Genomic DNA, 11,972 nt, shown 5'->3' with positions numbered 1-11,972 from the left:
TTCCTGTTTGTTCGACTTTCGACTTTTTTGTTGTTGTTGTTGTTTGTCTGTTTTGTTTTTGTTTTTTTAGCCAAAGAGTCTGACACTATGGAAAGATCGGCGACCCAGAGCGAGGAGCGCAGCCCCGCGGGCACACGCCGCGCCCTCGGAGCGTCCGCGCAGACTCCCCTTCCCGCAGCATCTCCATCCGGATTCTGAAAACCCACAGAGGTCCCGGTACCGCTTCTTCCCGGAAGGATTCGGGGTTTCGGGGTTCCGTGCCTTTGGATTGGGGCAAGGAGACTGCAGTGACTTATTTCTTCCACCAGGGAGAGCCCCATGCCTGTAGTTATCAAAGGAAAACTGAAACCATCGGCGGACGAGGCCCAATCTAGCTAAGGTCACAGTAAGAAAGGCATGGTTTAGGATGGCTGGGTGGTCCAAGGTTATGACCCTCGTTTAGTGTGCCAGAAGTTCCAGGTCCTCCTCCCGGGGTCGGCCCTCTCGGCAGTAAACCCAAACGTTTTTTTTTTTTTGTTGTTGTTTTTTAAGCGAAACAAAATCATACTAAATAGGAATAATCTGATTTAGAGTAACCACGACATAACAACTGTGTCAGACGCATGTATTTCACCTTTAGGTACACTCTCTTCCTGTGAATTAACAGCGAGAGTAACTACCAGACACTACCACCCACCGTTTATACACACTCCCGAGTATCGTGACACTACAGTCACCCCCATCTCTCTTCTGCAGTTTCCAGAAAATGTTTTCAGGACTTCCTCAGAGAAGCGAGTTTTATGTCAAGGATTTCACCATGCCCTCTGATTGCCTCAACTGTCATCCTTGAATTCTGGAACATCAGGAGGCCGCAAATGGGAGGCGTCCTGCTACAGGAAGCCTGGACTCCCTCCCTCCCTCCCTCCCTCCCTCGGGCCCTTTTGTGCGGGGATGAAAGCAGTGTCGCTCCTTGGAAACCGCTCTCACCAGAGCTTTCCTTACGAGGATTTTTAACCTCTCACTGCTGGAATTTCTGAAGCAGGGGTTCTGGGCACAGTGCTTTTTGCAAGGCTCTCTGGTGTGCTTAGGGGTGCCCGCGGAACTAAAGATGCTACCAAGTTACTCTTCAGGCCCACCGGAGGTTGTACCCAGCCCCATCTTCCTCGAAACCACGCTCCTCCACTGTACTTTGCCTTCTCTAGCTGAGTTCTAGGCCCAACCCTCAATCCAGCTTAGTTTCTCTTTGAGACTGTAGTCTCTTGCCAAACCACAGAAATGCGGGGCCACGTCTCTTCCAGGTGCTAAAGCAATCTGGATTCTAAGCCTTTGTGGGCAAAGAAGGTACTGTTCTGAGTCTTCCATGAAAGGCCCCGAAGGAGCCTAAGTGGTCTGCTACGTTTTGCTCATTCTCCATGTGCAGGAAGTAGGAGGTGGAATTTATCAGGAAGGAGCTGTGTGGCTTCCCAGGGAAGTGGTGGTTATGCAATTAGATAAGTGTGTGCTTGTGTGTGTGTATGTGTGAGTGTATTGTGAGTGTATGCATGTGTGTGACTTTTGCGCGCGCGCGTGCGTGCGTGCGTGCGTGCGTGTGTGTGTGTGTGTGCGTGTGTGTGTGCGTGTGCGTGTGCGTGTGCGTGTGTGTGTGTGTGTGTGTGTGCTCCTTATTAAAGTAGATCGCATTACACAGGCAGGGAGGGAGAAGAACACAGAGCTAATAGCTATAACCAAAATCTCTAAGGGGTTGCCAGCAAGTCAAGTGAGGGATTCAGAGGCACGGTAATCAATTTAAGGCCTGGCAGAGTGGGAAATCAATATGTTTCCCTCCTTGGTTTTGTTATTGTTGTTGTTGTTGTTTTGTTTTTTGTTTTTTGTTTTTGTTTTTTAACTTTCTCATGTTATGAGCGTACAATGCTGGAGGATTTCACCCAAGTAATCCCCCAAAAAGATGATAGTAAAAACTCCAGGGAGGCTCATCATCCCATGAAGTTGCTGATGCTAAGCCTGATGACCTCGTCCTGGGGATCCACACAGTGGAAGAAGAGAACTCTTACACGTTGTCCCCTGACCTCTACCCAATCACCATGGCACAGGCACCACCCTCTCACACACTAAAAAAATACATAAGATTTGAAATTATAAAATGGGCTGGAGAGATGCTTCAGTAGCTAAGAGAGCTTGCTGCTCTCCCAGAGGAACCGAGTTTGGTTTTAGCGCCCAATATAGGTGGTTCACAACTGATTTTAACTCCATCTCCAGGAGATATGACATCTATTGGGCACCTGCACTTAGGTGCACACACACACACACACACACACACCGAATAAACCTTAAATCCTGGCATGGGTGGCACATGCCTTTAATCTCAGCCTTTAAGATGCAGAGGTAGGTAGATCTTTGTGAGCTTGAGGCCAGCCTGGTCAATATATCTGATGTCTTCAGACCTAACAATACAAGCTCCATGTCTGTCAGGGTTATATAGTGAGACTTTGTCTGGAAAACAAAACAAAACAAAAAAAAAAACAAAATCAAAAAACAAATATCAGAAATTCTTACAAATTAAAAATAATGCAAGTACGGTCCCTTTAGACCACCATTCGCATGCTCCTCGTGCAGTTAATGTTTACTGAGCTCAGGGGTCATAGCATCAGTTCAGGGGACAGAAACCAGTTTTAAGGATTCCTAAGTGGCCCTAGTGGGTGCTGATGAGCCGGGAGAGATTTTTATTTGTTTGTTTTGTTTAAGAAGTATCTGGATTTTCTAGAGCCGTGATGATTATTCTAGTTCATCTTTCCCAAGGATTTATCTTATTTTCTGCTCCAGAGAAGAAAGCAGACCCCGGGAGTGCAGGGAGGGAAGAATGCCCTGGGGGTACAGGGAGGAAGGTGGCTTTAATGGTCCCTCCATTCAGAAGGCTTGGGCGAGTGCCCAGGCTGCTGGTACAGAAGAGAAGCTGGGTAAGATGTGATCAGAGCACTTCTTGAACTTGAACATGGAAGGGACTGTCCCTTCAAAGGGTAGGCTTTGGGCAATTTCTCCTCATCTGGTCATTCTTGGGTTACTAGCCTGTGGCGGTCGTTATGGGAACCCAAGGAACATCTTGAGACCCGAAATGCCTGCCCCTCCCACGGAAGGAATTTGTGTGCACAGCCTGGGGCTCTAACTGTTAAACCCAGGTTGACTGACGGTCTCCAACTCGGAACACCAGGGTCTGAGGGCCGGAGCAGACTGCTCTTGGGTGTGTGCGGGGCCTCTCTGTTCACCTGGGAGGGGAGTTCGAATATCGCCCAGGAGCTTGTAGCAGGGATCAGCTCTGAGGAGGTGTCCCTTTGACCACGTTGCCAGTTCCCTAAGCTGTTTCATAGGAACACTCCTCTACTCCTAAGTCAGACCCCGCTTTTGGGTCGGGACCTAGCAGCTAACGCCTTGCTTTCTCATTGCTTGTTTCCAGAAAACACCTCACCTCTCCTTCCTGGGTAGCCAGTCATATGAGATCGGCCTGTGCCTGCCTTTAAATGAAGCTCAGTGACCTTGGTGTGTAAAAGCAGAATGGAGTCTCACTGTCACACTTCTTTTTTCCTAGCACTCCTGTTGGAGATACGGAAATGGAAACCCTGGAAAGTGGCGTGCGTGGCTTCGCATGCTAACGTAGGTAGTTGATGTCACTAAGGGGACAAGACATGACATCTTTTACCCATTTGCCTGTTGTACCCAGGTTGCAAGACCCCTAAGCAAGACCACCACAGAGCCAATATCCGATGCAAGCACACGGAGGTTTTTATTAACAAAACAAGCAAGCTCGGTCCTCCATCCAACATCCTACACAGCGGGTGGATGAGAAGGGCCCCGAGCACTCACTTGAAGGGGTTTATATAGGAAAAGTTTACGTGCAGCTTGGGATTGGATGAGGGGGCTAGGGTGAGGTAAACATAAGGTTACTAATTGCTAACAGGATTCAGGGTATCTATAGAGACAAAAATTTTTATTCCCTCTGTCCTGCTTTTGTTGACACATTCAGATTTATTGTTACAGTCCTACTCTCCTCTAGGGTCAATGTCTGGTCAGTTGAGTCCATTACTCCCTCTATCTTGTTGTGCCAAGTCCAGGATGCATAGATTTATTGTCCCAGCCTTAAGTTCAACCTCTGATCACTTCTAAAACTGCTGGTCAGCAAATCCCTTTGGAGAGGAGGGGGAAGCGTCTCTCAAGATGGCTGCTGATTTCTCCCTTTCAGCCTCCCCTGTAGCTGGAGGGCTTCTCTCCAGGTTCCCCAAGCCCCGCAGTCCCACAATCCAGTTACAAAATAATCACTCAGACGCTTATATCACTTATAAACTGTATGGCCGTGGCAGGCTTCCCGTCAACTGCTTTTTCATCTCAAACTAACCCATTTCTATAAATCCATACCCTGCCACGTGGCTGGTGGCTTACCGGCATCCTCACAGGCTGCCTCTCCTCGCGGTGGCTGTAGTGTCTCTCTCCTCAGCCTTCCGCTTCCCAGAATTCTCCTCTCTCCTTGTCCCACCTACTTCCTGCCTGGCAACTGGCCATCAGTGTTTTATTTATATAGAGTGATATCCACAGCACTTCCCCTTTCTTCTTTTTTTAAAAAGGAAGGTTTTAACTTTAACATGGTAAAATTACATATAACAAAACCATTACCGAGCAAGAATTATAGTTACAATATTAAAGAAGATGTCCTATCTATCTTATATTTGTGAGTTTAAGGTTTTATAGCTATCTTATCTTTTATCATAACTGAGGAAATTACGACTATCTAGTCTTCAACCACATCAAAGACCTGAGAAGGAACATAATGGTACCTGAGAAATGGTAGACGGATGCAAGCAACTTTTGGGAATCTTGCAAGAGTAGACCAAGACGGCCGGCAGCCTGGACAGTCACCTAATAATGTTTCTCAGCATTGTTGGTGCATTCAAATTGGCTACAGGCCTAGAGTATATGACAGACCATTTTTAGAAGCAGGAATTCTGAAAGACCATCTTACCCTGTCTTGGCAGAGTACAGTGGTCGCTTTCCTTGTGTCCCGCTTGTCCAGAAAGGACAGCATTGCATTCATACTGTTAGCCGTCAAGGCAAGGGCAGTTCTTTGCCCAGTAGGCCATTTTGTGCCAAAAAGACAAACTTCCAAATGGAAATGTCTTAGAAGCCCAACATTCTCTCGGGATCAATTGGTGCAGCCAGGAGCAATTGTGTCTCACGTCAACAGAATTCTAAGTTATTTAAATGCCATATTCTCTAGGTCTATGAAGTGTTTGAAGATTACCTATCTATCTGAAATATATCTATGTATACCTAGAAGACTTAACTAACATGGCTACAAATATGATTATCATAGATGACTAATTATTAATCTATTTTTAATTATCCATTACAATTTTAAATGAGTTACACAAACACAATGCCTCAAACAAGAATAGAAACATATATATATATACAGTAGAACAAAATTAACTTCAAGCCTGTATCAACAAACCAAAATCCATACCAATGTAAAACATTTTAAACATAAAATAAAATCTATACCAATGTAAAACATTTTAAACAAGTTGTTCTTTAAAAGTAGGTTCATTAATCTACCCTTTTATCTTATCATCTCTATATACTATATATCCATATCATATCCCCTTTTCTTTTTTAGAAAGAGATCACATTTATAATCAACCTGTTTTAAATAAAAATATTGGTTTTTCTCTGTCCCACACCAGAGGGCTCTTCTGATTTGGGACACAAGAATCTCTTAACCATTTTTTTTTAAGCAATATGTCTGGGTTTAGAGGGGGAGTGAGCCAATTCCACCTCTAAAGCCAGCTTGGTATGGGATGGTCTGTATGTCAAATCTGTTGCTCTGATTGGTCAATAAATAAAACACTGATGGCCAGTGACCAGGCAGGAAGTAGGTGGCCAGGCAGGAAGTAGGTGGGACAAGGAGAGAGAAGAATTCTGGGAAGCGGAAGGCTGGGAGAGAGACACTGCAGCCGCCGCCATGACCAGCAGCATGTGAAGACGCCGGTAAGCCACCAGCCACGTGGCAAGGTATAGATTTATGGAAATAGATTAATTTAAGCTATAAGAACAGTTAGCAAGAAGCCTGCCACGGCCATACAGTTTGTATGCAATATAAGTCTCTGTGTTTACTTGGTTGGGTCTGAGCAGCTGTGGGACTGGCGGGTGACAAAGATTTGTCCTGACTGTGGGCAAAGCAGGAAAACTCTAGCTACACTCCCCTATAAACACGTGATCTTAGCGGACACCGCGCTAAAGATGGACTCTCTTCTCCATATGTGCACAGTTTGTGGAGAGGAAGCCAGGCAAAGCCTCTACAGCACCATGTGGCCAGTCATTCGCAGGAAACTCACTTCCCCCAGCAGTGGCTGTTGAAGAAGATCCTCCAGGCCGGGCGGTGGTGGCGCATGCCTTTAATCCCAGCACTCGGGAGGCCGAGGCAGGCGGATCTCTGTGAGTTTGAGGCCAGCCTGGTCTCCAAAGCGAGTTCCAGGAAAAGCGCAAAGCTACACAGAGAAACCCTGTCTTGAAAAACCAAATAAAAAGGAAGACCCTCCAGGCATCCAGGGAAGGAGCTCATGGATGGTTGCCTTATTCCTGGCTTGCAAGCTCTGTACCAAGGCAGTGGTCTAGATGTAGCTGAGTCAGACCAGTCCAGTGAGCATTCCCTGGTGGATGGTGGGCAGCTCTCATTTTGCTGTGGATGAGAGCCATTCTGGAAATGAAGATGCCATTTATCCCTTGGGGAGTTATTTCTGGGGAGGGTGGCCATGGAGTGCAAGTGCAGTTTACCTCCAGAGACTTTGACTCAGCAGGTGCAGGGTAAGTCTCAGGCTTTTGTGTTTGGAATTAGTAGCCAAGACGTTCTGAAGGATTTTGCACAAAAAACTACCTCCTCTTAATAGCATGTATGCTATACAAAAGCAGACAGAGGGACTATTCGATAAGGGGAAGGGGACTAGGAAGTGGGTCAGAGAGGAGATCAGTGTGTGTGTGGTGGACAGTGATAGCCAAGCATGTTGATATCTATGTATAAAGATGTCACCATGGAAGCTATTACTTTGAATGATAATTAAAAATAACAATACCCCGCTCCCACTTTGTTTTCAATCTAGAAAAGCCAGAAAATCCTAGTCTTAGGAGTGGCTGAAAAGTGGAGCTGAGGGCATTGGCCTTTCCTGATTACACTGTGAAGCTCCCCCTCGTTAGAATTCCTAGCCACTCCCCCAGCTACATGACCACGTGCATGATTGCGCACCTGCACTGTCCAGTAGCCAGGTAAGATGTTTAGTCATCCCAGGGCCTTATGTCCTATGTAATCCATGTGCCGCATGCAGTGTGATCACATATTTTATGCATGCGTGGCATGGCTACGTAAGCCCATATGCGCATGTGCAGGGGGAGGGACCTATAAAAGCAGGTTCCACCTATTCCTCAGCTCTCTTCGTGCATGGTCATTCCATAGGCCTATGCACACCCCCTATCTATTCCCTTCATAAACTCTTATAGTGGGTTTTGTTCTGCCTTGTGGCTTTTCTTGCATGGTAAACAGCACCACTTAATAAATGACACCCCTTCTTTCATATGGATAGCCATGTATTTCAGTTTGATGTGAATTGATCAGATGAGGCATCTTCAAAAAGAGAGTGATGAGCCCTTAGCCCTTCTTAGGGCACGATCTCCATCCCAGGTGCCCTTAACCATTGAGCCATCTCTCCAGCCCAAGGCCTGGCAAATTCCTAAACAACATTGAGATTTGTTAAACAGAAAGAAAAGGAAACAGGCCTCTGACTGTCCCACGTAAAACTGCACAGTGTCCATCTTCTAGAACACCCAGTATGTTTACTTTTCATTGTCAATCAGCATCTACCAGATGTAAACTCCACGAGAGCAAGAATTTAAACTTATTACATAAATAGCTGCAGATATATACAAAAAAGAGAGAGAGAAAGGAAGATGGATCCCATCATACTCGTTGTCTAAGCTGTTTTTCTGTTTCTGTGCTAAGACACCATGACCAAGGCTACTTACAGAAGAGTTTACTGGGGACTTAGAGTTTCAGGAAACTGGAGTCCGTGGCCATCATGGCAGGGAGCATGGCAACAAGCAGGCAGGCAGGCATGGTGCTGGAGCAGGAGCTGAGAGCTCACACCCTGGTGGAGATGATGGAGACAGAGGCAGAGAGAGAGCTGGGAATGGTGTGGGCTTTTGGAACCTCGAAGCCCACTGCTGGTGACACGCCTCACAATCCTTCCCAAACAGTTCCATCAAATGGGGACCAAGTGTTCAAATGTACAGGGCTGTAGGGACCATTGTCATTCTAAGGACCACACTTATCTTCCTAAAACAACATCGGAGGCTGGAGTATAGCTCAGGGCCAAAGCAAATGGTCAGCACATATCGTGCTTTTGATCTTTTGCCCAAACCCCAGCAGACTGTCTCTCCCTCTCTCTCTCTCTCTTCTTCTCTTACACACACTTAAACATTTGCGTATACACACTAACACAAACACACACACAACCTCACATAATACATTCACATCACACACATTTACAGTCACACATACATATACAATAACACGCTCTCACATAAATGTACAACACACACATTCATATACACTCTCACACATGTACGTTTTCACACATATATACCACTCCACATACTTATAGTCATACACACACATGCACCCTCACATAATCACACACACATTCTCACATACACACATCCATACATTCAGACACACATACACGCACACACTTCCACACACATGTTCATCCGCACACTCCAGCTAAATGCTCAATGTCAGAGCAAGACTACATCAAGCGCTGTTTTCTATGCCCCCCTCCCGCCCCCGCCCCACATCTGTTCATCAGACGTTCTGAGATGGACGGTGACACAGTTTTTCTATTGCCTCAGCATCCGGAACCACATGTCTTACTAAGTGCTCATCTACTAATTCCCATGTGGAAGCTGCTGACGGATGATTTGTGTTTTGTTTGTTTTAACACCTGATATGGTTCAAAGATTCAGCAGAGTCTGGGAACTGTTGCCACACCTTCAGAAGCCCAGGGCTTTAGCTAGATGAACGCTCAGCTCAGTCCAGAGAACTGATTTTACCCAGCCCCAGATACCATACGGGAATCAAGCGTGCTGAAACTGGTGTTTGGAGCTGGCAGGATGGAACTCTTGCTATGCTTCCTGATTTTATGTCCCAACCATGACCCGTCTGGAATGTCTATCTCTATTAGTGGAGTAAAAACAGCAGCTCTTTCACAGATTTGTAGTTAGGACTGATTAAAAACTTAGATGATGGGCAATACTGTGGTTGGCATACACCAGGATTACATGTTTCCACAGAGTCCACAGCTGTTCAACGAGAACCTCTATCCGGGACCGGCCTCACCAATGTCTCACTTTGAAGGCAAAGCCTCTTCCTCCCCGAAGGCATCCAAGCACACTGTTCCACGGGTTCCTCCCTTTCTGCCCTCTCCTCTTCTGCCCTCCCCACAGTCAGCAACTCCTTACCAGCTCTTGTCTGGGGACTGTGAGACGCAAAGGATTTCCTCACATACATGATTAAAAGGACATGTTACCTGTGAGAGCAAGAGCAAGAAGGGCAGGTGAGGGGAGCTAGCACAGACCGCAGGAGAATCCCTGCGAGGGAAAGAAAGAACAGATGGTAGTCGGTAGTCTGGGCAGCGTGTGGAACTGGGTGGAAAGGAAGCTGATCAGTAATAGGAGTGAGAGCTTTCTGACGGGCAGCCCTTGCAATAGGGTCTTCCATGGCCAGTGTGATTTTAAGTAGCAGGACAGGATACTATATCCTGGAGGACTCTCATCACCCTCTCCTCCTTTCTGTTCCCTTTGTTTACTAGGAGTTAAAGCCAGAGATGTGAAGGGAATCTTGCCCCTGATGGTACTAATGGTGATCGTTTTCCTGCTGCTCCTGTTCTGGGAAAACGAGACGACTGAGGACATCACGCTGACCTCCATAGAGCATTTGCACGTGGACTATCCTCAGAACTCTGCCCTTCTGAGGTACTGCAACTACATGATACTACAGAGAGTCATCAGGGAACCTGACCACGCGTGCAAAAAGCTGCATGTCTTCATCCATGAGCGGCCTCAGAAAATCAACAGCGTTTGCACTTCCTCCAAGCAGATGACGTGCCCAAACTATTCTGATAGCTCCTGCTTCCAGAGTGAGACGAGATTCAGAATGACAGTCTGTCAGCTCATCGATGGCACCAGATACCCTGCCTGCAGGTACCAAATCGCCCCTATAGAGGGCTTCATTCTTGTCACTTGTGATGACTTGGGGCCAGTTAATTTTCAGGGGTATATTGAATAGCACAGGGTGTGCGAACTTCTCTCCGGTTGACCCGAGCTGTGGCTGTGGTGTACCGCTGTGAGCAGAATGGGGGCGGGTGGTGGATCCTGCCAGTGTGTCTGAGGAGCCACCACTGATTCTGTGTCAATAAAAACATCTTTGCTGAATTAAACCACAAACTCCGCACGTGTTTTCAGTTCTTGCTCCTTGCCGGTGAGTCAATTGATGAGAATCAACGGGCATCTTGTAGGACTGGGTGAGAGTGAGCACTACTCACTCAGGTTTAACACTCAAGGGACCACCAACCAAACACCAGACAACCAGAACCCAATTATTAATCTATGTAAACAACAGTAAGTCAATATTCTGAAAAGTCAAAATCATAGCAAAAATCCTTTTGGTGTAAAATATCTTTATCTCAAAGATCCAGTGTGGTAGGACAGGATTGGGTGAGGCAGAGTATGAGAACTTATCAGCAGAGAATCAGATCATTTTGTTTAAAAATTTTAATTTTGTGCATGAAAGATTATATATGGCATACATTTTTTGAATCACTTTTTAATTTATTTTTTAAGAGTTTCATATTATGTATGTTTTTTGTTTAAGACAGCATCTTATCTTGTAGCCTTGAATGGTCTGGGATTCACAATGTACAACAGGCTGGCCTCAAACTCAACAGAGATCTGCCCTCCTCTGCCACCGAGGGTTGGGATTAAAGGCCTATGTCACAATGCCTGGCTCATACAATGTATTTTGATCATATTCATCCCCTGCCTCCAACTTTTCCTAGTTCTTTCTGATGTTCCTACCCAGCCCCCTAATTGGTTATCCATTACAAAGTGATCAGCCTTGAAACTATATAGACATAAACAACAACAAAAATGACTCAGCAGGGTATATATATATATATGTATACATATATATACATATATATATATATATGCACAGTAATAATAAAAGAAGAGCCTATCAGTTTGAGAACGAGGGAACATAGAAGGGGTTGGAAGGAGGGGACATGGCAGGAGCTGGAGGAAAAGGGAGAAGGGGGAAAAGTGACATGATCCTGTTTTAATTAAAAATGAATTAAAAATATCAGCTTCGTGTTCTTTCTTTCTCTTAAAAAACAAAAACAAAAACAAAAAAAAAAAAAACCATGGAGTTCAATTTGGGCTGGCCAACTACTCCTGAGCGTGAGGCCTGCCCTGAGGTATGGCTGTCATACCCAATGGCACTCCATTAAAGAAAACTGAGGTTTCCTCTTCCAGCAGCAATCAATTAATAGATTTTTGCTGGGGGTGGGGCGGTTTGTCTCCACTTCCCCTTCAATTTACTTGTTTTATTTTGTGTGTTTGTGTCACATTTATGAAGTGCCCAGAGAGGTGGAAAGGGGGCCCTCTAACTCCCCGACACTGGAGTTACAGTTGGTGTGAGACTCTCCGTGAGTTCTGGAAACTGAACCTTGGTCTCTGCAAGAACAGAAAGTGCTGGTAACCTCTGAGCCGGATCTCCAGCCCTCAATTGATTTTTTTTTTTAAGAAAAAGCAATTGGGGTCACCTCCTAGGAACCTTTCTCCTTTAATATATGTATTTTAAACTTCTTGTTTGTTTTGACCAAATCCACCCAACTCGGTCTCCTCCA

At 45.7% G+C, this 11,972-nt stretch overlaps 1 protein-coding gene across 2 annotated transcripts; it reads left to right on the top strand.

Moving 5' to 3' along the window:
• Window positions 1-3,600: 3,600 nt before the first annotated feature.
• Rnase12 (ribonuclease A family member 12 (inactive)) lies at window positions 3,601-10,512 on the top strand. 2 transcript variants are annotated; one of them, XM_076544913.1, is made up of 2 exons: window positions 3,601-3,624; window positions 9,879-10,512. In XM_076544913.1, exon 2 carries the CDS (start codon window positions 9,917-9,919, stop codon window positions 10,352-10,354), a length of 438 nt encoding a protein of 145 aa, XP_076401028.1. In that variant the 5' UTR covers window positions 3,601-3,624; window positions 9,879-9,916; the 3' UTR covers window positions 10,355-10,512. The 2 variants fall into 2 exon arrangements, with proteins under 2 accessions (XP_076401028.1, XP_042140737.1); XM_042284803.2 differs by lacking the exon at window positions 3,601-3,624 and adding an exon at window positions 9,422-9,623.
• Window positions 10,513-11,972: the final 1,460 nt, after the last annotated feature.

Source organism: Peromyscus maniculatus, chromosome 9 (assembly GCF_049852395.1).
Source record: "Peromyscus maniculatus bairdii isolate BWxNUB_F1_BW_parent chromosome 9, HU_Pman_BW_mat_3.1, whole genome shotgun sequence".
In the NCBI taxonomy this organism is placed as follows: Eukaryota; Metazoa; Chordata; class Mammalia; order Rodentia; family Cricetidae; genus Peromyscus; species Peromyscus maniculatus.
Note: the sequence above shows the minus strand (reverse complement) of the source record. Positions and strands in the feature narration are given on the sequence as shown.